Here is a 27,885-nt window from a genome sequence, read left to right on the forward strand (position 1 = left end):
AGGTAGAGAGGTGGAGCCGAAGTTTTGATTGGCATCTAGTCTAGGGGGTAGGGTGGGGCTAGAGGCCTGGCAGCGTGGCGTCTGAAGAGGCTTCAAGTCGGGAGGTCCAGCGCTGACGGCCATCTTTACTTCTGGCAGGTCAGCTGACTTGGACCAGCTCCGAGCCAACTTGTAGGCGGTATCCCTTTTCTCTAGGGAGCGGTGAGGCTCTGCCTTCACACACTTCCCATCCGTCCGCGCGCGCCCCCGCCTTCCCGGTGAGCCTGTTTGGCGGGAAGTTGGCTTAGTTGGCCTACCTGTGGCTGAGCGCTTTTCCTCGTCCCCGCCTTGTTCTCCCCAGAGGCTTCTTAATTCTTCCTCGGCATAGGGCATAGTACCCCTTCGCACGGAGGACGCCATGGCTCCCAGGAAACGCCCAGAAAACCAGAAGACCCCTGAGGTGGTTGTGCGCCCCAAGAGCAAGAGGAACAGAAGCCCCCGGGAGCTGGAGCCCGAGGCCAAGAAGCTCTGTGTGAAGGGCCCCGGTACTGCCTGTGCCTGCTGCTTTAATTAATTCCGCAATTTGGGGTTCTCACGCAGAAGGCTGGAGTGGGGGATGGGTGCGCATAGGTTCTGAGGCTGGCCCAAATTGTGGGCGCCTCAGGCTATGCATTTTGTCTGTAGGTCCTTTGACACCCTTAGAGCTTGGGTTTAACCTCCCTCAGGTGACGGGACGAGGCAGATGACCTACGTTACAACAGACACAACCGACTTTTCCAATTCCTTGTTTGCATCGGCATTTTTACACACTGAGAACTGCTTAAGATAATCCTGCCTTGCGTGGTGGGGTGTGTGCTTAATTTCGATAGTTACTATCTGTCCTTGGTTTAACTGCGGGAACCTTCAATTTCCTTCCTTCCTCTGAAAACTCACTCTTAGGGTTTCTTGGGGCTAAAACCTGGGGCTGTAAGGAAAGTAGAGAACTCAAAAGACGGGATTGTCGATGAAGTGTTTTTGTTGTTGTTGTTCATGAGAAGAAAGAAAGGGTTGTCCAGAGGCAGGATTTATAGAGATCAGGTCCTCAAATACAGGTTAGTAATCCGGAGTTGCTTTATTCCTATTCTAGGTGCATCTTCCTCTCCAAAAGTAGCCTAGTGAATTTAGCCCCATGCCAGACCCCGTGGATCCTGCTGGTTTTCAGGAGAACAGATTAGACTTGGGGCCCACAGCTGGTCACTTCTACATTATTGTAATACAGGATTTTGGAAAAAACTGCTTCTCTTACTCACTTCCACTATATCATCTTAAAATCTTTTTATTGTGCTTTACATATGACTTTTAAATTGTCACTCAACCCTATCACCAGTTTTCCACCCCAAACTGAGAAGAGTTCTGCAATTCTTGTGTGTTTCTTGGGCTCACTTCTCAGGAACCCTGCAAGATCACAGTTTCACTTCAGAATTACTGTTTTGGGGAATGTTTTTTTGGAAGAGATTGAATCCCTGCTCACTATTTATTTGTTGTGCTGGGTAAGACTGAGCAGAACCTGAAAAGATCTTAGGAGGTGATAGAGATTGTCTCTGCCAAAAGAAGCAATAGGGCTTTCTTTCTGGCATATTCGGCAGAAAAATCTTGCCTTCGTGAGACTGGAGCGGAAAATATGTGTCTGTTCTGCTTGGCAGGTTCTAGCAGAAGATTTGACTCAGGCCTTTGGGCGGGGTTGGCTAGCCTGCGGGTCCCGCCGCTATGCAGCAGCATCGTCAGGGCCCTCCACCAGCATAAGCTGGGCACAGCTGCCTGGCCATCACTACAGCAGGTGAGGCGTTTCCTGGCTGAAGAATTCAGGGGTTTGTATGGTGCCTTTTTAAGCCTCTGGATGCTCCAAAATTAGATGCTGGGTTGGTTCACCGGGTTGTCAGAGAGATTATCCCCACCTTGGTGACTGGCCTACTGGGCTCCTAACAAGATAGAAGTCCTATGCTGTAGGGGTCCCAGCAGGAATGCACTCTGCCTCCTTGATTTCTGTGGTTAGATTATGTGTATTGCAAATCTTTTTATGCACAGAGCCAGGCAGTTAGTTTTCCCTTAGTGGGAGAACTTGGCCCCAGGCCTCATCTATGGAGGAGTCAGAGATAGGCAATTTACCCTTGTGTTTTAATTCAACTTAATTCTTTTCTCTCTGTATTAGGGTCTCCAGCAGTCTTTTTTGAACTCTCTGGCTTCTTACCGGATATTCCAAAAGGCTGCCCCTTTTGACAGGAGGGCCACATCCCTGGCGTGGCACCCAACTCACCCCAGCACCCTGGCTGTGGGCTCCAAAGGGGGAGATATCTTGCTCTGGAACTTTGGCATAAAGGACAAACCTACCTTCATTAAAGGGGTGAGCAGTACCCTCTGCCAGACAATAGTACTGAAGAGATGTTTGCTGAAGGGATGAAAAGTCATCCAGTAACAAGGAGATAATTGGGATCAAAAGTAACTGGGTATTTTCAAACAAGTAAACGGTGATGGTACTCAACTCTTTATTGAATGCCTGCCCTTAAAATATTAGCAACTATGATACACTAATCATCCTCATAAGTTACTTATAGGATCTAAGCCCCTTCTTACCTCCTTGACCTTGCTGTTGTCTTCCTCATTGCCTATGCTTTAGCCATACTAGATACTTCTGTTTCTGAAATTGGGTCTTTGGACTTGCTGTTCCTGTTGACTGGAGTCCTCTTTCCCGTGGTTTTTCTCATGGCTGGCTTCCTCTTACCATTCAGGTCTCAGCTTAATATACTTCTTCTACAAGGCTTATTACTGACCGCTCTGCTTACTCACTAATGACTCTCTACCTCATTATTATCCTCCATCACTTTCCCCCCACAATGTTTATCAATATCTGAAATGTTTTACTGATTTGTATGTCTTTGTCCATTATACAGTAAACTCCATGATGGCAGGGACCTTGTCTTTCTAACTCACCACCGTATCCCCAGTACTTAGAGTAGCTGCTTCGTATTTGCTGAATGAATGAGGGCCTTGTGATATAACTGGGCAAGTCAGATGTATACCTACAAGATCACTGACTGTACAGCAATACAGATGCTAAATGCTACAGAAATGAGGGAAGGAAGAATCTCTGGGGATTAGAGTCGATAGGGAAGGTTTCATGGATGAGTGAGATGTGAGGAAGAACAATATTTAGGTAAATGGAGAGAAAAGGAGGAAAGGCAGAGTGTGTTTGGGGCAAGGTGTGGCAAAGAGCTTTTTAGGGATGGTCTTAATTGTGCTAGTGTTTGCCATCAGTCGTTAAGGGGTTGAGAGTGTTGGTTTCTCCACCAAAGAGAACACTCTTACCTTGCCCAGTAGGGGACTGAGATTGGAGGGCTATACTGTGAAAGGTGACACTCTGGGTTTAAAGCAGGAGCTGCAAATTCACATACCTAAAGAAGCCAGACAGATAAAAGAATGATGCAGGATGGTGGTTAGCGATAAATTGGAGATGGTTGACAGGTGAGAATTGAGGTCCTGTGGTATCAGGTCTGAGTTTTTCAAATGAAGTCTGAAATGTTTGGATTTTTAAAAATTGTAGTGAGACACGTAAAGTTTACCACCTTAGCCATTTTTTAAGTGTACCGTTCAGTGTGAGAACATTTACGTTCTTGCATAACCAGTCTCCAGAACTTTTTTGTCTTGCAGAACTGAAACTCTGTAAACATTAACGCAGACTTCCCGTTCCCCCTTCCCTCCAGACCCTGGCAACCGCATGCTGCTTTCTGTCTCTCTGATTTTGACTGACTGTCTCATACAAGTGGAATCAGACAGTACCTGTCCTTTTCTGACAGATTTATTTCACTTAGCATCATGTCCTCAGGGTGCATCCATGTTGCAGCATGTATCTGAATTTCTTTCCTTTTTAAGGTTAAATATTATTCCTCTGTATGTATACACCACATTTTTCTTTTACCCATTCATCTCTTGATGGACATTTGGGTTGCTTCCACCTTTTGGCTTTTGTGAATAATGCTGCCGTGAACAGAGTTGCACAAATATCTCTTCGAGTTCGTGCTTTCAGTTCATTTGGTTTTGTACCTAGAGTGGATCACATTGTAACTCTTTAATTTTTTGAGGAACCACCATACTGTTTTCCATAGCGGCATAGTCCCATTTTACATTCCTGCCAATAGGACACAAGGGTTTTAATTTAAAATACCTGATTTTTAATGTTGGGAATCAAATGAAATTGAACATGCTCTGTAGCTAAACAAAACACATTTGTGAACTGGATTCTTCATTAGCTCACTTTTTCTACCTCTGGTTTAGAGGCCATAGCTAAACCCACGATGAGTTCTTTGAAATGGACGGTTTGGAGAACAGCTCATCAGAAAAGGCCAGGTTAGACAGACTTGAGAGATTAGGATTCAAGCTATGAGATTATTCAAGAAAGTAAGTGCCTGAAGTCCGAAGAATGGCTTTCTGTCCAGCTGGTGAGACAGATGACCACTAGGAAGTGGAACTTTAAGTTAAAGTCAGAACCCAGAGCTCAAACAGGAAGAGATTTGTTCACTGCTGCTGCCGCCACCGCCCCACCCCGCCCCCACCTTCCCCAGCAAGCAGCCAGGATGCGAGAATAGAGAAATTTAAGAAATAGCCTAAGAGTGTCCTGGGGAAGGGCTTCCTGACTAAAAGAGGAATGATAACTGCTTTGAACTTGTGTTAGGGTGAAGGTGCTTTGGGATTTATCACCCTTCCTTACAATGTGTGTTTACGTGAAGCTTCCTCACGCTGTTGTGGAGATTGGTCTGGGCATTTAAACTGTGTGACTCGCAGGGAGGTAGGCTGTAGCAGAAGAAAGGTTTGGTGGTCTGGAGAACTGTCTGTACTCCCAGAAACCGACAGCAGAAGGTTGATTTGAAACCAGTGAGGAAGGGAGAAGCAGTGCCTCATTTTATCTTTTCTTTAGTCATCTGACCTTGGTTCTGATCTTGATATCTTTCAGGCCCTTGGCGAGGGGACATGTGTTTAATTTTCAAAATGATCATTCTCATTGTAAAAATTACCTGTGCTCATTGTAAGAAATTCACGCAATACAGGAAAAATACATATATAAAGAATAAAGTAATTGTTACCTGAAATCCCCATATGGGGCATCTTTATATGTGTGTAGACACTATTATACACACCCATTCTTTTATTTATGTTTTTATATAAGTGTTCTACCCTAGAATCTGTTGTATTTTACTTATTAGATCATATTCTGGTTTAGTCATCTTGTACCAGATGATGACCACTTAAAAATATCTTATTTCCTTTTTTTTTTTGTAATGTCTTTGGTTTTGGTATCAGGGATGTGTTTCCTCTACTTGAATTTTCTGGAATAGTTTGTGCAGAGTTAGTACTATTTTTTTTCTTAAATTTTTCATAGGATTCACTAGTGAAGCCATCTGGATCTAGAGTTTTCTTTGTTGGACGGTTTTAAACTATATTTCCAATTGTTTAACAGCAGTAAGGCAATTTAGGTTATTTCTTCTTGAAGGAGCATGGCAGTTTGTCTTTCAAGTAATTTGTTCATTTTATCTAAGTTGTTGAATTTAGAGGCATAAAGTTGTTTATATATTCCCTTGTGCTCAGATGTTCAGTCATGTCCGACTCTTTGCAACCCAGTGTACCATAGCCCACCAGACTCCTCTGTCCTTGGATTCTCCAGGCAAGAATACAGGAGTGGGTTGCCATTTCCTCCTCCAGGAGATCTTCCCAACCCAGGATCAAACCTGAGTCTCTTACGTCTCCTTCATTGGCAGACAAATTCTTTACCACTAGTGCCACCTGGGAAGCCTTGTATCTTTTTAATATTCATAAGATCTGTTGTAATGTTCTCACTCTTTTTATTGGTACTGGTAATTTGTGTCTTTTTTTTCTTTTACCCCTAATCAGTCTTGCTAGAAGATCATCAGTTTTGTTGATATTTTCCAGCTTTTAGCTTCATTGATTTTTCTCCATTGTTTTTCTGTTTTCTTTATTTTTTTTTTCTTTTTGCCCCATTGTTTTCTTTCCTGTGGGTATAATTTTCTTTTCTTTTTCTGGCTTCTTAAGATAGAAACTTGGATTTTTATTTGATTTTTTTGTTGTTGTTGTTTTCTAATACAACCATTCAATACTATACATTTCCCTGTATTTCTCTAACTGAATCTTACAGATTTTGTTGTGTTTTTGTTTTCATTCAGTATAAATTACTTTCCAGATTCTTTATGATTTCTTCTTTTACCTATGGATTATTTTGAAGTATCTGTTTGATTTCTATTTGGGGATTGTTGCGATATCTCTGTTACTGATTTCTAGTTCAATGCTGTTACGGAACAAAAGACATTTCGTGATTCCAGACCTTTTATAACTTAGCATGTTGATTGTCTTTGGAGTGTTCCATATGCATTTGAAAAAAGATGTGTACTGTGCTATTTTGGGGTGAATTACTCCTTAAATGTTAATTAGGTTACATTGGTTAATAGTGTTTTTTTAAATGTTCTATAGCCTTACTGATTTTATATCTCTTATCAGTTATTGAGAGAGGAATATTGGAATCTCCAACTATAAAATTGTGGTTCTGTTTATTTTCCTTTAGTTTTTGCTTCAAACGTTTGTTTGTTATTAGGTGCTTACACATTTAGCATTATGTCCTTTTGATGAATTGACACCTCTGTTATTGTGAGATGTCTCCTTTTATCCCTGATAATATTTCTTGTTCTGAAATTTTATTTCTTTGATATTAATGTAGCCATGCAGCTTTTTTATGATTAATACTTGCATTGTATATCTTTTTTCATCCTTTTATTCTTAATGTATTTGTATATTTGTATATAAAATGTTTCTTGTAGATAGCATTTAAAAAAAATGCAACCTGCTAATTCCCTGGTGAACCAGTGGTTAGGATTCTATGATTTCACTGCTGAGGGCTGGGATTCAAGCCCCTGGTTGGGGAACTGAGATCTTGCAAGCTGCATGGCATGGTGAAAAAGGAAAAATCCATTCTGACAGTCTCTACCTTTTAATTGAAGCATTTGTCCATTTACATTTAATATGATTAATTATAAATATGATTGGATTTAAGTCTGTCATCTTCTATATTTGTCTCATTGTTTTGGTCCATTATTTTTTCTTGCCTTCTTTTTGATTGAGTACTTTTTGTGATTCCATTTTATCTTCATTATTGGATTATTAGTTATACTTTTCTTCTTTCCCTTCTCTCTCTTTTAGTAGTAGTTCTAGAGTTTGCAATGTACATCTTTTTTTTTTTGACCATGAGACTTGTAGGATGTTAGTTCCCTGACCCAGGGATTGAACCTGGGCCCTCAGCAGTGAAAGCACAGAGTCCTAACCATTGGACCGCCAGGGACTTTACCACAGTCTACATTTTTAATGTAAGAGTGAACATTCAAATAGTATCATACAACTTTATATGTATTGTAACAGTCTTACAACTATGTACTGACTTTCATTTTCTCCCTTCTCTCATTGTCTTTAATTTTACTTGTACATACTTTGTAAAGCTTACATTATGATTTTTGCTTTACACAGTTAATTATCTTTTTGTTTTTATTTAAATATTTATTGAGATATAGCTGATGTATGATAAATTGCATGTTTAAAGTGTGCAACTTGATGAGTCTTGACATATATAAATATGTATACAACCATGAAACCATCACCACAATTAAAATAATGAACATATCCATCACACCTCCAAATTTCCTTACACCCCTTGGTAATCCTTCCCTTTCTACTCTCTGTCCTGTCACCTGAAAACCACTGATCTGCTTTCTATTCCTATTGATAAATTTGCATTTTCAAGACATATAAATGGCTTGCATGCCAAGTTGCTTCAGTCATGTCCAACTCTTTGTGACCCCCATGGACTATAGTCCTCCAGGTTTCTCTGTCCATGGGATTCTCCAGTCAAGAATACTGAGGTGGGTTGCCATGCCCTCCTCCAGGAGCTCCTCCCCATATAAATGGCACTATATGATATAGACTCTTTTCTTTTCCCTGACTTCTTTCATACAGTATGAATATTTGAGGTTCATCCATATTTTTGCCGGTATCAATAGTTTGTAGTAGTATTCCAGTGTATTGATATACCAGTTTATTTATCCATTCATCTATTGAAGGGCATTTAGGCTTTTTCCAGCTTTTGACTGTTACCAATACAGCTGCTATGAAGATTTCACGTACAGTCTTTGTGTGGATATATGTCTTCATTTTTCCCGAGTAAATACCTGGTGGTGGGATGGCTGGGTTGCAGGGTAGGTATCTTTTAAAGATGTTTTTTAAATGAGAAAAAAACTTAATATTTACCCACATATTTGCCATTTCCAGTTTTTAAAATTCTTTTGTATGATTCAGACTTCCTTTTGATCTTCTGCTTAAAGAGATTTCTTTAACATTTCCTATAATGTAGGTTGGTTGGTGATGCATTTTTTTCCCTTTTGTTTGTCCAAGGAAGTCTTTATTTTGCAGTTTCCTTTAAAGGTATTTTTGCTGGGTATAGAATTCTAGGTTTACAGGATTTTTTATTCTTCTTTTAGTACTTTGAAGATGATTTCTGATGTGAAGTCTGCTCCCATTCTATGTTCCTCTTCATATGATTTTTCTTTCCCTTTGTCATCTAAATATTCACAGGATCCAGGGATCACAGCATAGACATTTTGGGTAATTGAATAAATTACCCATTATTCAATCCACTCCGGTTAGCATGGGTCTAAAGCAGCCTATGGAGAAGGCAGTGGCACCCCACTCCAGTACTCTTGCCTGGAGAATCCCATGGATGGAGGAGCCTGGTAGGCTGCAGTCCATGGGGTCGAGAATAGTCAGATACGACTGAGCGACTTCACTTTCACTTTTCACTTTCATGCATTGGAGAAGGAAATGGCAACCCACTCCAGTGTTCTTGCCTGGAGAATCCCAGGGACAGGGGCGCCTGGTGGGCTGCCATCTATGGGGTCGCACAGAGTCGGACACGACTGAAGTGACTTAGCAGTAGCAAAGCAGCCTATAGTCTAGATTTTGGCCTCACCCTGAGACAGTACCCTTCTGAGGACTCTGCTTGAGCTATGTTAAGAATCTTTTCATTCTGGATGGTGAGAATATAGACCGTTCTGAGGATTTCTCCTTCTGTTAATTTCTGACGTCTCCCTTCTCCTGCCCTAGCTTTATACAGTTTCCTTATACACATTTACACAATATTATTTACTCAAAGGCCTGAGGGGACCCCTCTGAAAATATCCATAATGCTCTCTCTCTGCACATCAGCCTCTCTAGCATTTTGCCCTGCTGGCTTTCCCAAGTGTCTCCTGAGCCCATTGAGACTATTAGGCTGTTTGGGTCCTCCCTGCCTATGCTACAGCCTGGGTACGCTCTCCAAGCATTAAATTGGGGCAATCACATGGCTGCCTCACTCTTTTCCCTCTTGTGCTGCCTGTTGGCCAGTGTGTGAAAACTTATTTCATGTATTTTTCCATTTTTTTAGTTGTGTTAAGGCAGGAGGATATATCTGGTTTCTGACACTCCATCATGGTTGGAAGTAGAAATTCACATTAATTTTAATAGTTTCTCTGAGGGATTTAAATTTTTCCCCTATACAGTTTTTCATCTGTAAATCATGAGAGTTTGATTTCTTCCTCTACCATTTTTACACTTCTTTTTTATTTGCCTTATCTCATTGGCTGAGGCCTCTAGTACCTTGTTGAATGTTTGCTCTAACAGGCATTCTTATCTTGTTCTTCATTATAGAAGGCTTTTATGTTTTATCATTGAAATATCTGCTGCGTTTTATTGTGATAGTCTATATATAACATGAGAATTACAATTTTAACCATTTCAAAGCATATAGTTCAATGGCACTAAGTACATTTATATTGTGCAGTCATTGCCACTATCCATCTCCAGGACTTCTTCATCCCCAAATAAAACTCTATACCCATTAAACAATAACTGTCTTATTACCTCTTCCCCAGCCCCCCTAATCTGTTTTTTGTCTCTGAATTTCACAGTTCCAGGTACTGCATGTAAGTGGAATTATACAGTATTTTACCTTGGTGGTCTGGCTCCTTTTCCTTAGCATAATATTTCCAAGGTCCGTCCATGTTGTAGCAGGTTTCAGTACTTTATTCCTTTTTGAGGTTGAATAATATTCCATTGTACAAATATACCAAATTTTGTTTTGCCACTCGTCTGTCATTGAACATTTGAATTGTTTCTGCATTTTGCTATTTTGATTCAGCTGCCATGAATGTTCGTTTATGTACAAGTTTTTGTTTGAACAACTGTTTTCAGTTTTCTTGGCTATGCACCTGGGAGCTTGTTTGTTTTTAATACCTTTTATCAGATTAAGTAAGTTCCTCTTCTATTCTTAGTTTGCCAGAAGCTGTTATCATGAATGATAATTGAATTTTTTCAAATACTTTTGTGTCTGTTGAGGTCAGCATATGATTTTCCTTATCTGTGCTGTTAAAAAAAAACTACACTGTTTTTTGTTTGTTTTGGTTTATTACCAAATAAACCAAATTTGATTTTTTAATTTAAATGTTCTTTTCCCCACTTTTTAACCTTTACAATTATATTTCTAGCAAGTCGTACTGCTTCTTTTAAAAACTGTGGTAAAAGCACATAACCTGAAATGTGTCATCTCAACCATTTTTAAGTGCACAGTTAACACTGTATTTCCATTTTTAGCAACAGAGTTCTAGAATTTTTTTTTTTTTTAGAATTTTTTTATCTTGTAAAACTGAGACTGTGTGCCCACTGACTAACAGCTCACCATTTCCCCTTCCTTCCAGCGCTTGGCAACCACAGGTTTACTCTCTGTTTCTATGAGTCTGAACTACTTTAGATACCCTAAGTTTTGCTGGTTTTGCTGGGGCTATGTCAGAGAACATTCTTTTAGGAAGTACACAGTAAAGTATCTGAGTGTGATGGGACTTCATGTTGGGAATTTATTACCAAATGGTTCCAGAAAAAAAACAGTGCTTTGTGCTGTTCTCACAACTTTTCTATGAGACAATTTGAAAATAAACTTTTTTTTTTAAAAAAAAGATTGTTTCTTCCTCAAATATTTAGTACATTCACCACTGAAGCCATTAAGATCTGGAATTTACTTTGCAAAAAAGTGTTTAGTTGTGACTCGGTTTCTTTAACAGCTATCAGACTATTCAAATTTTTCCTTTTCATCTTCTGTCAGTTTGGTAAGTTTGTACTATTCTAGGAATGTGCTTATCTCCTCTGAATTTTCAGTTTTATTGGCAAAAGATTGTTTATGATGTCCTCTTATTACTTTTTAAAATGTCTAAGATATCTTTTCCATCCACTAAATTGGTTATTTGTGCTTTCTCCTTTGTTTGGTCATTCTCAGCTGGGATTTATCAATTTAATTATATTAGTCTTTTCATGGAACTAACTTTGGCTTTGTTGATTTTTCTCCACAGTGTATTTATTTCATTCATTTCTGTTTTTTCTTCTTACTCTCTGGTTTTAGCTTCTTGTTTGTTTTACAGCTTCTTGAGATGGATGTTTGGGTCATTGATTTTTAGGCTTTTTTAACTTTTATTGTGAATAATACTCCTGTGAATATCTACATACGAGTTTTTATATCAACATACGTACTCATTTCTGTTGACTATATATTTTCTTGGGTATATGTATCTTTGGGGCCATATGGTAATTGTGTGTTTAATTTTTTTGAAGAATTGCCTATGTTCCAAAGCACTCCATTTCGCTTTCCCACCAGCAATGTAGGAGGGCTTCAGTTCCTCCACATCCTTGACTGACAAATAAAAATTGTGCATATCTAGTGTACATCATAGTGTGGTTTTGTTTTTGCTTTATTTATCATTTTTGGCTGTGTCATGTGGATCTTAGTTCCTGACCTGGGATGGAACCTGAGCCCCCTGCAGTGGGAGCACAGAGTCCTAACCACTAGACCACCAGGGACCCAACATGATGTTTTAATACATGTATATATTGTGAAATGATTTCCACAATCAAGCTAATTCGTTAACATCCATCATCTTACGTAGTTTTCTATGTGTATGCTGAGAACACTTAAGATCCATTCTCTTAGAAAATTTCACATGTAAAATAGTTATTAACTATAGTCACCATGCTATACATTAGATCTCATGAATAGTTGAAATTTTGTGTCCTTTGACGAGTATCTCACCATTGCCCTACCCGCCTTCAGCCCCAGGCAACCGCTATTCTCTTGCCTTTGTGAGTGACTTTTTTAGATTGCACATGTAAGTGAGGTCATGCAGTATTTATCTGTGTCTGACTTCGCTTGGCATAATGTCCTCCATGTTCATCCATGTTATCAGAAGTGGCAGGATTTACTTTTTTAAGGCTAATATTCCACTTGATACATATATATATCTCACATTTTCTTTCTTTATCCATTCATTGATCAGCAGACAGTTGTTTCTATATCTTGGGAATTGTGAATAATGCTGCAATGAACACAGGAGGACAGAACTCTGAGAAACTGATTTCCTTTCCTTTTGATACATACTCAAAAGTAGAATTAACCGGATAGTTTGGTAGCTCCTTTCTGAGTTTTTCATGGAGGAACCTCCATACTGTTTTCCATAATGCCCCTACCAATTTACATTCCCATCAACAATATACCAGAGTTGCCTTTTTCCACACCTTGGCCAGCACTTGCTATCGCTTGTCTTTTTTATAATAGTCATTCTAACTGGGCGTGAGGTGATATCTCCTCGTAATTTTGTATTTCTGTTAGTGACCTTGAGCACCTTTTCATATACCCTTTGGCCATTTGTATGTCTTTGGAAAAATGCCTATTCAATCTTTGTCCATTTTTTTTATCAGATTATTTGTTTCTCCTTTTTTTGCTATTGAGTTGTCCAAGTTCCTTATATGTTGTTGATACTAATCCCTCGTCAGATATAGTTTGCACTATTTTTTTTCATTCTATAGGCTGTCTTACAACACTCATTATTGTATTTTGGTTTATAGCCTCCTATGGCTATGAAATAGTATTTCACTGTGACTTTTATTTGCATTACCTAGTGACTAATGAGGTTGAGCATCTTTTCATGTGCCACTATTTTTATATCTTCTTTGGAGAAATGTCTGTTGAAATCCTTTGTCCTTTTTTTGGTTGCACCATGGGGCTTGTGGGATGTTAGTTCCCTGACCAGGGATTGAACCCCAACCATGGGAGTGAAAATACCAAGTCCTAAACATAGGACCTCCAGGGAATTCTCTTTGTCCATTTTTTAATTAGGTCTCTTTTTAAAATGTATACTAATTACAATTATTTTAAAGCCAATGTCTAATAGCACCAATACCTGGATCTTCTGTGTCTTTAAGCTGGTGTTTTTTCTCTTGGTTGGTTATTTGATCTTGATTTCTGATATGCTGGACAGTTTTAGATTTGATGCCAAATATTGCATATGAAAATTTGCAGAGATAACAATTTTAAGTTTTGAGTGCTCTTACAAAAAGAATTTTTTCTCTCTGCCAGGCAGGTCAGGTAGAATCAGATCATCTTACTCAGAGACGGAAATGATTTGTATGTGGACTTCAGTCTTCATGAGGGAGGGTCTGTTTCGTTTGCTCTTATTTCTGGGGTTTCAGGGATCCTAACTAAAACCTGCATTTTTTTTTTTTTTCTAAAACCTTTCCTCTCTGACAGGTCTGGACTCTGTTTTTGCCTCCCTTGAGATTGACAGAACTTCTGCTGAACTTCTCAGCTCCTCAGCCATACAGCTTTCTCACCTGCATAGGCCTCAGGAGCAAAAGCAGCATTGAAATGTCAGACTTACCTCTCTGCTTCTCTTCTCTCTAGGAGGCTGGACTTGGTAGTCCTTGGTGCCTTGATAGCTCTTCGTTGACTTCAGAAACTTTCCTTTGAGAACATACACCTCATCTACCTTTTCTAACTTTTCTTGACAGGTTGGCCTGAAACCAGCTAACCCACCATGACTGGAATTGGAAAGTCTCAAACACATTTTCTTTTTTGTGTTGTGTCCAGGTTTATGTAGTCCTTCTCAGTGCAAGAGCTGTCGTAACTACTTAATCCACCCTTGCTAGAAGAACACGCATGCATTTTACCTGAAAATGTTTACATAAGTGCTTATTACTAATGTTTTGACATAGGGCCAGTCCTTTCTTGTAGTAAGTGCTCACTGATTCGGGTTCACCTGATCTTACATAAACCGAATCCATAATGCATACTTTACAGCGTCTAGTTTCCATTTCCCAAAAGTGGAGACATAATTTAAAATCAGTTGTGAAGCAGTCTGATTGCAGATTCTCTTAAGTTTTCACTATTTCCCACCCTAATTGTTTATAAGTATCTCTTCCATGCTTAATTCAGCAACTCTTATTTTAGCAAATCTTTTTAATCTAGTTTTTCCAAAGTGTTCAATGTGGATTTCATAGAAACCACAGTGGTCATTCTTTTTGCACATATTTCATCAATTTTAATTAAATTACATTTTAATGAAATGTTTTGTGTTTAAAGTTTAAATGTTTAATAAATTACATGTTAAGTTACATGATTACAATACAAAGTACAACTGACATATCTAGGTTTAAGAACAAACACAACTAACCCTTCATAAGCATAGAACTCAGCTAGTGGGAGCAGATTAACTTACTAGCAGCAAGGGTTCGATGAACCGTGGGCATCAGTTAGAACGTTTTATAGAGGGAATGGGAAGTACCAGTTAGTGTGCTGAGTGAGTTAAGTGAATGTTGTGTAAGAGGCCTTGTAGAAGTAAGGCTGGGAGAGCAACAACATACAGGAGAACTGGAGGAGGAGCCTGGAGGATATAAAGTTCGTAAAACAGTGCACTTGATATGTAATAAGCACTTAATAAGGTTATGCTGCCAATGTCATCATGATTATCTTCATCATTGTCTGGTATGTCTGCAAAAAATGAGCTCAGGTCTGACACCAGCCTACCTAACCCAGCCATTGTTCCAAGCTGAAGCTCTTCTGAAAAGAGCACTTGTATGATACATTATGGTACATCCACACAATAGGATATTCAACAATAAAATGGGATGAACTATAGATTCACAGAGCAGGCTGGATCAAACTCAGGGGCATTACACCGAGTGCAATTAAAGAAGCCAGTCTCAAAAGGCTGCATACCATGAGTCACTGATCCGACAGTCCATCAAAGGCAAAACTTGTATGGTGATGAAGAACTCATCCCTGGTTGCCAGGGGTGAGGAGTCGGGGGAGGATGTGACTACAGTGGGAGAACGTGAGGGATTTGGGGGGGAAGTGACACAACTTCTGCATCCTGATTTTGGTGGTGGTGGTGGTGGTGGTGCGAGTCTCTACATGTGTTAAAATTCATAAAGCTGTATACCAGAAACAACCAACTTACTGTATGTTCGTTAAAAAGTGTAAAATGAGAACCTTAAGAAGCAGTACTGTGGAGAGCACCCTAGTGTCTAGGCATCCAAGCTGGCCCGGCCCCAAGTGTGGCCTGGATGGCTCTTGTGTCCAATCAGAGGATGTGCGCCCAGGCTTTGTCCGTTCATGGGCCAGTATCACTCACTGACTTTTTTCTTCCTTGTGTTAGATTGGAGCTGGAGGGAGCATCACTGGGATGAAGTTTAACCCTCTCAATACCAACCAGTTTTTCACCTCCTCAATGGAGGGAACGACTAGGCTGCAAGATTTTAAAGGCAACACTCTCCGAGTTTTTGCCAGCTCAGACACCTGCAAGTGAGTAGTTTTAACTCAAGAGGGGAAAGGGCTTCTAGGCTCTCGGTGTAGTTGTGGCGAGAGCACCCGGATCCCATTTCTTTTCCCTAAACCCGGCACAGGGAAGAAAGGGATTAGCTCCTTTTCACCCTTCCCTCTGACTCTTTAGCTGCTATTCCTCTGGGCCAGGTGGGTTCCTGTTTCAGGGATGGGTTCTAGAACCTCAGCTTTTCTCGGCAAGGGAACAGTCTCAGCTCTTCTGTCAGTCCTTCCTGTATCCGACTAGACCTGGATTCTCACTGGACAAGTCAACGTGTTATTAGTCTAAAAGACTACTTCAAGCCTGGAGCAGGAACTAAGACCTTAAGACTCCATTCCCTGCTTTCACTGGGGTGTAATGACCTGGCCAGCTCCTTGATGGAAGCCGAAATGGATAGAATCATGTCCACAAAGCACTTTGGACTCCCCAAGAGCATGTGGCTAGAGAAATTCAAAATGCTTGTCACTTCGGTTTTCAGTCGGAGATATGACTCTGCCCAAGTGTGTGAGGGTGTGGGGTTCTACCTAGCACTGGGCTGCCACACAGGGGTAAGAAATACAGGAGCAACAGGACAGGTGACAGGCGACCTTACTCTTCTACAAGGAGCCCTCCTCCTGCAAGATGTTTACAAGGGATGCAGAAAGCAGGGTAGCAGAGATTTGAGGGGAAAATGTGAATCTGGGCTCTCCCGACTGGGTATCAGGATCCCTGACGTTCCCCCCACCCTGACCCGTCCCTTCATATCAAGTGGTCTGAGGGACAGAAACAGCAGGTAGTTCCAAGTTGGTGTGGTTTTTCCCCTAAGTGCTCAGAAGGGGGCAGGAGTTCCTTTCCAGCCAGCAGTGAGGAAGAGTTGGGCAGTCCCTGTGTGGAGTGTCCTCTCCTTTGACCCAGAGGGTGGAGAGTGGAGAGAGAAAACAACAGCTGAGTCTTCCTCAGGGCTCCAGGGGGCAGGCCCGGACTTGAGGACTCGCCTTACGGCTCTGGGTTTGGCTGCTTCAGGGACTCTTACCACATGAGGATCCTGAACCTAGAAGTAACTGGACAAGTTTCTGAGCCCCACCACCCCCATACCCTTTGTCGGAATGGTGGACGAGTCTTGAGTGCTCCTCACTGGGAGTCCATGACAAGATATTCACTCACTCAACGGATATTTATTGACTGTCTGCTGTGTGTGAGACATGAGCTGCAACAGTGAATAAATGCAACTTGCCTCTGTCCCTAAGAGTCTTACAGCACAATCTCTCCCTCCAGCGTCTGGTTCTGCAGCTTGGACGTATCTGTCAAAAGCCGAGTGGTGGTCACGGGAGACAATGTGGGGCACGTGATCCTGCTGAACATGGATGGCAGGGAGGTGCGTTCTCGCGAGCCCAGGCCCTCCCTTTCCCTTCCCAACCCCCAGCCTCGGTTCTGCACCCCAGCCTGAACCGAGCTCTCGTCCGCAGCTTTGGAATCTGAGAATGCACAAAAAGAAGGTGACCCATGTGGCCCTGAACCCGTGCTGTGACTGGCTCCTGGCCACAGCCTCCGTAGATCAAACGGTGAAAATCTGGGACCTGCGCCAGGTTAGAGGGAAATCCAGCTTCCTCCACTCGCTGCCGCACAGGCATCCTGTCAACGCAGGTGTGATATACCAGACCTCGGCCTTCCTGCAGACCCCGCCGACCCGCCGTTTCAGGGCCTTTCCCGCAAAGCGTAGAAGCCACTCAGCCAGGCCTTAACCCCGCACAGCGTTGGCCAGGCCGAGGTCCCGAGCCCTCCTGTCTCTAGCCGCCCTCCCAGCCGCTGAGCCTCTTGGGTGTTTGTTCACGGCCCAGATCATGGCCCTGCCACCTGTCTCTAGGAAGCAGTGGGAGGGAGGTGCCCCTGCAGGCCAGGATAGGGCCCACCTGGGGTCCCTTGAGCTCAGGGGCTTTTCGCTTTGCCAGCTCACTTCAGTCCCGATGGAGCCCAGCTCCTGACTACTGACCAGAAAAGTGAGATCCGGGTTTACTCTGCTTGCCAGTGGGACTGCCCGCCAAGCCTGATCCCACATCCTCACCGCCACTTCCAGCACCTGACGCCCATCAAGGTAAGTGATGGTGGGGAGGCGGCGCTGGACAGGGCAGCCGCAGCCCCAGCCCTCTTCTCACCCTGGCTCACTCTGCACCTTTGGTCCAGCTCTGTGAGCCCGTTTTGCTGAGTCTTCGTCATGTCTCTTTGATAAGTGGATTTTCCTGAGTTCTTTCCACGCAGCCCAGGCATTTTCTGAGATCCTGACCCTCTGTTCTGCCCTCAGTTTTGGTGACCTGTGTGTGCAGCTGACCCACGAGCTAACTTGGATTAGTTAGCCAAGCCATTTATGGCTTCTCTAGCCTTAACCCCCAAGGCTTCCAACCTTCAAGTCCTCCATGCCTGCTGCCCCCCGTCCCCCCCGCTGCTGCCAGTCTGAACTCTGCCAGTCCTCCTGCTGCCCAGGTTATACTCTTCTAGAACCACAGTCCCTCTTCGGGCTTCCAGAGCTCAGGCCTGCACTTGTATGGTCAGGAGAGCACAGTTCAGGCGGGCAGAGCCCATTCCCCCGCCCCCCAGGTTAGACTCCTTCAGCAAATCACTCGCAGTAGGGATCCCAATGTCCTCATCTATAAAGAGGGAATAATAGTATCTGACAGGTGGTGGTTGTGAGGTTGAACCCAAGTACTTAAAGCATGTAGCAACATGCTTGGCGCCTAGGAAGTACTCAGGAAATAATGATTTGGTATGAGAATGGCCCCCACGTCGTACCTCAACCCTAGAGTAGGAAATGGCAGCCCACTCCAGTATTCTTGCCTGGAGAATCCCATGGACAGAGGAGCCTGGTGGGCTACAGGGTCACATAGGGTCACAAAGAGTTGGATACGACTGAGCAACTTAGCGTAGCATAACATACCTCACATCTAATCCAAGCTGTCTGTAATGTCGGCCCTTCAGCGGTTGGTGTTCCCGTTGACCCTTTCTTCCTTATCTCCCTCTTGGTATCAATCAGCCAGACCAACTAACAGCATCCCAGGTGTGACCTGTGACTTATTTCCAAGCCATTGCCTGTAGCACCTCTTTCTTCCTGCTAACCGTGTCTTGTCCCCTTCAGAACTTCCTTGAAAAAGCTTTCTTGGGAAAATCCCATCCAGTTCTGTCATCCCAGTAGCTGCTCAGTTTGTTTTGAGTGGGGTGATCTGGGAACAGAGAGGTCCTCCCCCGTTTCAGCCACTTGCCATTTTCTACTCAACTCCCTGATGTTGGAGGGAGAGCTGTGGGATGAGCTCAGAACCGAGGTCTAATTTGCAATGCAGATCCCTGGGTCGGGAAGACCCCCTGGAGAAGGGAATGGCAACCCACTCCAGTGTTCCTGCCTGGAGAATCCCACGGACAGAGGAGCCTGGCGGGCTACAGTCCACGGGTCACAAAGAGTCGGACATGGCTGAGCAACTATACCATCGCTTTCGCTCGGGTCGCGCTGATGTTAAAATACTTATCAGCTGGTGCAGTGTCAGAAAATGCAGAGAGAAGGCCTGCATGTGTCCTGAGGATCACAGGAAGGTCAGCTGGGGATTTTACATTTTCGATGGTAGATGCACATGCACTTCAAAACCATTCTTGTTTCATGTAGGTCTTACCTCCGTTGTTAAATTGCTGGCAGTTGTATTAACCATTGTTGTCAGTGGCAAAGGTACTTCTGCTGTCCCTCTCAATGCTGTTCTGCATTTACTCCTGTGACCTGCCTCTCCATCTCCTAGGCAAGCTGGCATCCTCGGTACAACCTCATTGTCGTGGGCCGATACCCAGATCCTAATTTCAAAAGTTGTTCCCCCCATGAATTAAGGACGATCGATGTGTTTGATGGAAGCTCAGGAAAGATCATGTATCAGCTGTATGACCCAGAATCTTCTGGTATCATGTCGGTGAGGCCTGGGCCCTCAAATAATAAATGGGAGGAGGCAGGGATTCAACCTCATGGATCAAAAATGACCAATTACTCCTCACATGCCCTTCTTCTGCTACCTCCACTCCCTCCTCATGCTCATCCCCTTGTCTCTGCAGCTCAATGAATTCAATCCCATGGGGGACACGCTGGCCTCCGTGATGGGTGAGTGTACATGAGGCCAGTCAAGCCCAGCCTACTCCCCAAGGTTCAGTGCAGGCTCACCCCAGCTTAGCATTGCTCCAGCCACCCCCAGGATATAGTCAGTGAAGATGGCAACCAGGAGCCCATGGTCTCTTTGGACCGAGGGCCGTCCTTCTCGCTGAGTCTTGGCCACAGCAATGCCTGGCTGCTGCCCGGATTCCTGGTGTCTCCTGACCAAGTGCTAGGTTCCCCACGCCAGCTCCAAGTTCTCAGAGGCTGATGATGGAAGGTGCCTCTGGTCTCACTCCTCCTAGGTTATCACATTCTCGTTTGGAGCCCGGAGGATGCTGGGACTCAGAAATGAGAGACGTTAATGAAGCGGGGGCGAAGCAGGGGCTTGGAGCCCCACGAGAACAAGTTCTTTGACAAGAGGCGGCTTCGTGTTAAAGGGCCGAGGTATCGGAGTCCCAGCGTTGGAGCTGGGGCACTGGGACCGTGACATGGGGACTGGACACGCGTGGGCTGAGCTCCAGGAACTCCAGAGTTGGCAGACTTGCTGTGCCAAGGGCCTCTGCTGTACGTGGCCTGGAGCCGAGCTTCTCTCCTTTCTCCTCTCTGACACTCAGTGCTCAGGTAGTGGTTTTTGATCTGTGCTCGCTATTCACATGGCCAATAAAACATACCCAGCTGAGCTTCTAAGTGGATCTTCCAGCTCCGATCTGGTCAAAGGGCTTCTCAGCTCCCCAGAATGAAGAAAAGGCATAGAACCAGCACTGGGAGTCCCAAACCTTCATTCTCTGGAAGCTGTCTCAGTCCTATTCTGGGCCAGTCTAGAGCTGTTCAGCTCACAACCTAGGGATCCCAGCCCCACTAAGGGTGGGGACAGTGGTTTCAGGATTCTGTACCACAACTCACCGTCCCCTCTCCGCCATCCCCGACTCCCTCCCAAGCACAAACCTCCTTCCAACCGGCTCAAGGAGAGGGGTGACAAAGATGCTGAAAGCATCATGTCTCACTGGAGTTAACGGTGGCGTCAGCTGGACAAACCACTGGCTGGCTCCTGGGTGACCTGGCTCCCTGGCGGGCAGTGTTTGTGCCCCCAGTGTTGGGCCGTTCTTCCCGCTAAAATAAGCACTGAGAGGTGAGAGGCAAGACCGTGTCCTTGGGGCCATCTGCCAAAGACTCTGGGTTGGAAGAGAGAGCAGGGTTTGATGGAGAGGCAAAGCAGATCAAGCCCCGTCTCCTTCAGTCTTTTTCTCCGAGGTCCTGAGTGAAACCGGAGCACTTGTCTACATTTCACGTCCTTAGAAGGGAGCACGGAGGAGGCAAATCCTGTTTGGAGGAAGCCAGTGTCCGACACAGTACTTGGTTAACGTCGGGCATGTGGATGCCGGGTGACAGGTGCCTCGGGCCAAGCTGAGCCTCACTTGTTCATCTAGGTGCAGTGATCAGAGGGAGGCCCAACCCAGGGTCTCCTGTCCATGGGCTGGGGAGCAGCAACAGTCAGGAGCAAGGGCCCAGCCCACCTCCCCTAGGAGGCAGAGGGAAGGGGGCTGAGTGGTTGTCAGGCGTGGTCCTCCCCATCTGGGACGTGGCGGTAGCCAGGAGGCTGGGCCTGCACCCGGAAGAGGACGGTGAGGAGCAGCACTATGAGGAGGAAGAGGATGGAGCCGCAGACGGCCAAGGCCACAATCACCTCTGAGCACAGCGCCAGGGGAGGAGAGAAAGGTCATGTCAGTGTTCGTTCAGCAAATGTTTGGGCGCCTGCCACATGCCAGGTGCCATTCCTACAACGGGGAGACCACAGGCGGCCAAGACACAGTGTCCTGTGTGGCTTTTCCCTTCTAGGAGAGGAGATGCCATGACAGGCAAATGACAGAAAGGACAGGTTAGCGGCAGATGCCGTCGAGAGAACCAAAGCCAGGCAGGTCACAGGCAAGGTGTCACCAAGAAAGCAACACACTGACCTGAGCCGTGGAGTCAGTCAGACACACAGAAGATCTGAGAGAAGAGTGTCCTCAGGCCAGTGGGCGGGGGTGGGGGGAGGTAGAAGCAAATGCAAGAGGGACTTAGCTCGACATGGTCTAGGAAAGAGAGTCAGTATCACCGGAGCAGACCGAGCAGGGCCTGAAGGCCACAGTAGAGAATGTGGGTTTTATTCCAGATGACGGGAAGCCCTTGGACAGTTCTGAGAAGGGTAGTGATGTGAACCGATTCATGTTTTTAAAAAATTTAACTCTGCTGTGCTGACAGACTGGTAGGGCCAAGAACAAAATCAGAAAGAACGTTGGGAAGCTTTTCAGTACTTCTGGCAAGAGATGATGGTAGACTGAGCTAGGGAGCCAGAGCACGGATTTTAAAGACTGGACTGGCAGGATATGCTGGTGGTTGGAGGTGGGGGTCTGAGGAGAGGGCACTCGGAATGGCACCTCGGGACATGCTGTGCACCTGCGTGGCTGAGGCTGCACTAACTAAGGCGGGGAAGCCTTCAGGGAGAGCATGTGGGCTTAGACCTCCACTGTGAGACGGCTTAGCTGACATCCACATAGAGACCTCGAGTCCACAGCTGGATGTGCAAACCTGCGGCTCAGAGAGAAAGAGGTCACGAGGCATAAAAAGAACTTAGCATGGAAATGGCAACATGAGGCCATAGGGCTGGGTAAGCTCACTTGAGTAGAGGGCATCAGTGGGGAAAGAGCCAGGCTGATGAGCCCGGGGCCATCTGCTGGTTAGTGGGGAGGAGAAGCCAGTAAAGAAAGCTGCCTGCGGGGAGGAGGAAGGAAACCAGAGAAAGCAAGAAAGTGGTCAAAGAAGGAGTGACCGACTCCATAACGCCGCTGACAGGTGAGAGGAGCTGACTGAAGAACTGGTTAGCTGGCTTTGGGGCTAGAGGAGGTCACTGGTCCTCAACAACAGTGACTTCTGTGGAGTGGCAGGTGACGGAAGACTGTCCAGTGTGAGTCTGAGAATGAGTGGCAAGGAGGTGACAGCAGAGTCTAGGCAACTCTTTGAAGGATCCCATCCGAAAGGGGGAGAACGGGAGTGGCAGCCGGAGAAGGAGGTGGGCCAAAGGAGTCTCTGTTAGGCTCTGCAACGGGACTGATCTGGCAGAGCGGCGACACGGAGCACTGGGGCCCACGTGGAGGTCAGAGGAAACGAACCCGGGGTGTAAGTGGAAACGCGGGCCCCCAGCGGGGGCTCACGCCAAGGAGAGGGCCAGGACACCAGGTGGGGGAAGGATGAGATGGTCCTCTCCCTCCCAGCTGCAAGGCTTTCCTCACGCTGTAAGAAGGGCATCGCCTGAGGGTGAGGAGTGCGTCTCAGGGTGGGAAGGAGACTGTCTGGGAACCTGCACCAGGATTGGAAGTGCTCTGGAGACCTCTGGGTAGGAACCAGGAGCCGTTCTGGGCCTCGGCCAGCACAGAGGCAGACGGCAACTCACCTGTGTCTGCGGGTCCACCTGCCAGCTGGCACTCCTGCAGCCAATCCTTGGGCACGACCGGCTCTGTGAGGTGGAGGAAGTCCTGCAGCGGGCAGCGGTGAGAGCAGCCGGGCAGGGTCAGGGGCCACGGGGCCCTGTGACTCTCATTCCGGAAGTACATCTCCACCGAGAAATTCCTGCGGGTGGGTGGGAAGCACGAGGGCAGTGGCTCCCCAGGCTAACAGCGTCCCCTCAGGCTGCCCACAGCCCCGCCCTCCACTTGGGCGCCCCTCCCGAGGGCAGACTGCGCGCTCCACTCACCCACTGTCCTCCTGGTACAACTCAAACATGTGGCAGGATGCATAGGGGGCCTGCTCGCCGTTGTAGACGCCCAACGCCATCTGCAGAGCCACCAGTGTGGTGTCGTGCTATAAGAGGAAGGGCTTCCCATCAGCACCGCTCCCCCCGCCAACCCCAGATACTGAAGAGAGGAGGAACCCAGCTTCCGCGTGCCCTGAGCCCCCTGAGGGCCGTGGGAGCTCACCGCAGAGTAGACCAGCAGCTTAGGGAGCTGGGAGGTGGTTGCCATCAGCGTCAGGTTCTTCCGTATCTGAGCCAGCAGGACGCCTGAGGGAGAGAGTCCCCCCGTGTCAGCGGCTGCGGTCTTCACCATCTTCTGACCGACCTACCTGAGGGCCTCTCACCCTCTGCCAGCCCTGGGTCTGATCCCAGCAGAGAGGACACGTCAGAGGAATCCCACTTAAAAACTTTCAAATTTACAGAAGGAAGCAAGATAAAACAAGATACCCCTATTTCAACACAGACGCAGAAACCTGCCCATTTATTCATAAAGGGGCAATGAGGCCCTGCCTGTGTTTGAATGATTACTCCAGTTGGGAACAAATGTAAACCTAAGGCTGCTTCAGGGAGCATCAGACGGCGGCACCAGGCCAGGGGCACTCTGTCAGGGGCAAACTCGGAGAACCGAGATGCTGGGAAGGTCTGGCAGCTGGCATTCCCTTGAGCACTCAGATCAGCGTGTGGCCTGTGTATTACTCTTGGCCTTCTTTCAGAATGGCCCCTGGTGGTCCTTTGGGGGAGGTGGGAAGTTATTTGAGGGGACAGAGGGTTTCCTGATATGGGTGAAACTAAGAATATGAATGGACACACACACGCACACACACACAAGATGCACACCAGCCTGTGGTCACTGGTACTAGTGACAGACGTGCTAAGCACCTGGGGGACTAGGGAGGCTTTGATGACTGATGGGATAACTAGGGTTCACTGGTCCTCAAAGAGCGGAGAACTCTTCAGGTAGAGAAGTGAGCGTGTGAGAAACCCCCCTGCAGAAGGTTTCTAACGCTGTTGGGTTCTTTCAGGGGAGTGACATGCTGGTCTTGTCACTCACCCCCCTGCAGCCGGGCCTTCTCTGCCTGCTTGTAGATCCCGAAGAGGAAGCGGAAGCTGAAGTCCTTCAGCCGGCTCAGACGCTGCATGGTTTGGGGCGAGGCCCAGGGCGGCAGGGGCAGCCCATGTGTCTGCTGTGTGCGGCAGCGGGCAGGTTAGCTCCCCGGCCCCGGCCAGAGCCTCTCCCGGGAGCAGCTCTCTTCCCCGCTGGGATGGTGCCTGCGTGTGTGTGAGGGGAGGCAGAGGAGAGGCAGAGGGTCTGGAACCGGGAGACGTGGTGGAGGGTGTCGAGGAGGCAGGGAACAGGAAAGGAGGCTCGGGCCCCAAAAGTGTGACTCAGCAGAATGGAGTCGGATACCACGAGAGCTCTGGGTGGGGAGAAGTGGGAACTGCTGACCATCAACAAACTTGTTTCCCACTCTGAGGTTCTTTCTCACCCGTGAGGGAAATTCTTCTGTTTCACAAGAGGTGGCTTGCCTGGACCACCCCAGGGGCATGGCATCCAGGCACAGTGTTTTACTTGGCCTGGCCATGCAGGCCTGCCGAGCTGTGAGAGAAGACCTGAGCCGGCTCACCTCGCAGAATAGCGTGTCGTAGACATTCCAGACGGTCTCCAGGGACAGGTCCGTGAGCCCCGTCTCATTGGCCACCATATCCAGGAATTGCTATGAAACACGATCAGGGGGTCAGTCCTGCCCGGGGCTGAAGGTCGGGGTGGTGCCCTCCACTTCAGCCCCACTCACTGCATTCTGAACACTCTCGTTCTGATACTCGGGCGTCCGCCGGGTCTCATTCTGCAGCTGTTCAAAGCGGGGGCATGGGCCCAAGGGGAACTTCAGCAGCTGCAGGCCAGAGCGGGTAAGCAGAGGCAGAGAAGGAGTCAGGGATCAGCAGGCCAACGGCCAGAGTCGTTCCTGCCGTCGCCTTGAGGGAAGGGCGGGCCAGGCTTACCCTGTCCTCGGCAATGGGCACGGTGTGGACGGGGATAGGCTGCCAAGAGATGTTTGGGTTAAAGCGCTGGATCCCGTCGGGCGGGAAGAGTCCAGCCAGGTTGGCCTCCGCACTCATAAGCGTCCGGTCAAAGTCTGTGCTTCGCACATAAACCTGCAGAGATGACAACACCAGTCCCACCTGTGGGAGTTGGGGGGTGGGGGCAGCTCTGGCCTCGCAGTGGAGCCCCAGTTCTTGCTGTTCACCCAGCAAATTGTAAATCCACCAGGCATCTGCCCCTCTCCCCTTCTCTGGCCTTCCCCACCCCTCTTCCAGCCTAGACTGGTAGGGTTGCTATCCCCGCCATCTGCAAAGAATTCCTGCAGGAACGGCTATAGGTCAAATGCCACTCCCAGTCCGAAGTGCTTACTCAACAAGGCTCTCGGGTCTGCCGGCCTGCCTGCTTTATTACAACACCTGTCTCCCTTATCGAGGCCCGGGTCCTTGGGGGCAGAAACTGTCTTTAATCACACACACACACACACACACACACACACACACACACACACACACACACCCCCCACCCTTAATAACTGGCTTAGAGAGTAGGAGAGGAAATAAGATGAGGAACAGAGATAACTACTTGTGAAAAGGGAGGAAGAAGTGAGAAAGGGCAAAATCAGGACAGGGCCGGCCCTCAAGGAAACAGTAACATGAGAGACAAAGATTGGATCTGGCTGACACACTGTTACACACAGTACCAGCACAGTGCCTGGCCCAAAACAGTACTTGGAAGGAAAGCCTGAGTTACTTCACAGAGTCAGAAACTACTCTGCAAGGCCCTTAAGTCTGCGCTTGGATGCTTGAACAGTTTGGCTTCTTCCCAAGCCAAGCAGGGGCAACTCAGCCTCCAGAGTTTTGCTCCAGACAGCCCGTGGACGTCTCGTCCTGCAGCTGTAACCAGAGATGCATGGAGGAAGGCCACAGTGCCCGGGTCACTGGTAGTCTCCCTGAGGGCAGAGAGTGAGAACAGCCGATCCCCGCTCCCTCTAGAGTTCCCAGCCTTACCTCTTGTCGGTGGTAAGAGGTGTTGAGGAAGCCATGGTAGCGCTGTCGCAGAGCCTGGCCCAGCTCCCAGTGCTGCAGCATCCCCTCCTGTGGGCAAACCCAAGGGTTAAGAGGCCCAGGGGGAGGGGGATGGCTCATGAGAACAATAGGGCTTAGCCACGGCTGCTTTCCACCTTGTGGTTGGAAGCAGGAGTGGGTTAATCTGACCCCACAAGTCGTTTATTAAGGGGTTGATTGTGCATGCATTGTGTGTGCTCATTTTAATCTGGGCACGGATGAAAGTAAGCTGAAGAAATGTGGCCAAAGTTAGCATGCACATGGGGAAAAGCAGTTTGGTGAGTTCTGCAGCCTGCTCCAGAGGTCACCGGTTCTACAGCTCATCCTGAGAGAGAGCTGGCTCCTGACCCACCTTGGTTAGCTGACCAAAGCCCTGGGGCCATTTGTCTTCCTGATGGGGGTCCTTGGGATACGCTTTCACTGGAGAGCGGTCTCCATGTCGGTACAGCTGAGGAAAGAAAGTGGTTAGCCCAGAGGTCAGAGGGTCTCCTTGGTGTGGACACAGAGCCAACCCCTGCCCCATGTTGAGAACCTTAACTCTACCCACTGTGAAAAACCCCAACCTAGAAGTCACTAACTTCTTGCAGCCTCCAGAGACTCTAACTTGGCTAAGCAATGCCGCTGGAGACGTTGGGAAAACCGAAAGTACAGGAGGGAAAGGGAAAGAAATGAAAGCAATGCAGGTGTATGTGTGGGGTGGGTGGGGGCGGGGGAACTGGGGAAAAAAATCACCAAAGGTTGCTTTAGAAGTGAATCTCTTATTAATCATTGAACTACATCCCAGTCCCAAGGCAGACTCACCAATCTATCCTCTAATACAGATCTCCGTGCACCCTGCCCCCTACCCTAAATACCCCAGGGCGTCACAAAAACTGCGAACCCTGGCCCCCAACCCCGCAGGCCAGTCGTCTCCCCACTACTCCAGACCCCAGACCCCAGCAAAGCCCCGCCCCTCCCTCCACCAGCAGGCCGGTGCCCACCTAGCACTGGCCAGCCCTTGGCGACCCCATCTCTCATTACCAAAGTAACGAAACGCAGAGTCCGGGCCTGGGTGGGTGGCATCACCATCAGGTTCACACCAAGAATGAGCTGGAGAAGAGCTGCCCGGCTCCAGCCAAACCGCCTGCCCGCCATCACCGCTGTAGTCTATGCAGCACAGAGGCTGGAACCCTCTGGGTGAC

General features: G+C 46.7%; 2 protein-coding genes across 22 annotated transcripts; one reads left to right on the plus strand and one right to left on the minus strand.

Annotated features, from left to right (window-relative positions):
* DDB2 (damage specific DNA binding protein 2) lies at nucleotides 1-20,517 on the plus strand. 15 transcript variants are annotated; one of them, XM_086341545.1, is made up of 11 exons: nucleotides 1-138; nucleotides 341-524; nucleotides 1,662-1,795; nucleotides 2,168-2,359; nucleotides 15,573-15,718; nucleotides 16,992-17,091; nucleotides 17,183-17,360; nucleotides 17,666-17,808; nucleotides 19,490-19,654; nucleotides 19,794-19,839; nucleotides 20,133-20,517. In XM_086341545.1, the coding sequence occupies exons 2-11, from the start codon at nucleotides 398-400 to the stop codon at nucleotides 20,180-20,182; spliced, it is 1,281 nt and encodes a 426-aa protein (XP_086197671.1). In that variant the 5' UTR covers nucleotides 1-138; nucleotides 341-397; the 3' UTR covers nucleotides 20,183-20,517. The 15 variants fall into 15 exon arrangements, 11 of the variants coding, with proteins under 11 accessions (XP_086197671.1, XP_086197670.1, XP_086197669.1 ...); XM_086341544.1 differs by having other exon boundaries at nucleotides 127-257; XM_086341543.1 differs by having other exon boundaries at nucleotides 127-257; nucleotides 19,490-19,839.
* On the minus strand, nucleotides 16,872-27,861 carry ACP2 (acid phosphatase 2, lysosomal). Of its 7 annotated transcripts, none has more exons than XM_086341557.1 (11): nucleotides 27,725-27,861; nucleotides 27,057-27,152; nucleotides 26,648-26,734; nucleotides 25,601-25,753; nucleotides 25,393-25,491; nucleotides 25,225-25,314; nucleotides 24,651-24,780; nucleotides 23,784-23,866; nucleotides 23,561-23,640; nucleotides 23,261-23,436; nucleotides 16,872-21,516 (listed from the first exon to the last, which is right to left on the minus strand). In XM_086341557.1, the coding sequence occupies exons 1-11, from the start codon at nucleotides 27,836-27,838 to the stop codon at nucleotides 21,383-21,385; spliced, it is 1,242 nt and encodes a 413-aa protein (XP_086197683.1). In that variant the 5' UTR covers nucleotides 27,839-27,861; the 3' UTR covers nucleotides 16,872-21,382. The 7 variants fall into 7 exon arrangements, with proteins under 7 accessions (XP_086197683.1, XP_086197681.1, XP_086197682.1 ...); XM_086341555.1 differs by having other exon boundaries at nucleotides 23,561-23,667; XM_086341556.1 differs by having other exon boundaries at nucleotides 24,651-24,783.
* Nucleotides 27,862-27,885: the final 24 nt, after the last annotated feature.

The sequence above is a fragment of the Bos grunniens genome, chromosome 15, assembly GCF_055505025.1.
Source record: "Bos grunniens cultivar Pamir isolate PY7600 chromosome 15, Bosgru_T2T1.0, whole genome shotgun sequence".
NCBI lineage: Eukaryota > Metazoa > Chordata > Mammalia > Artiodactyla > Bovidae > Bos > Bos grunniens.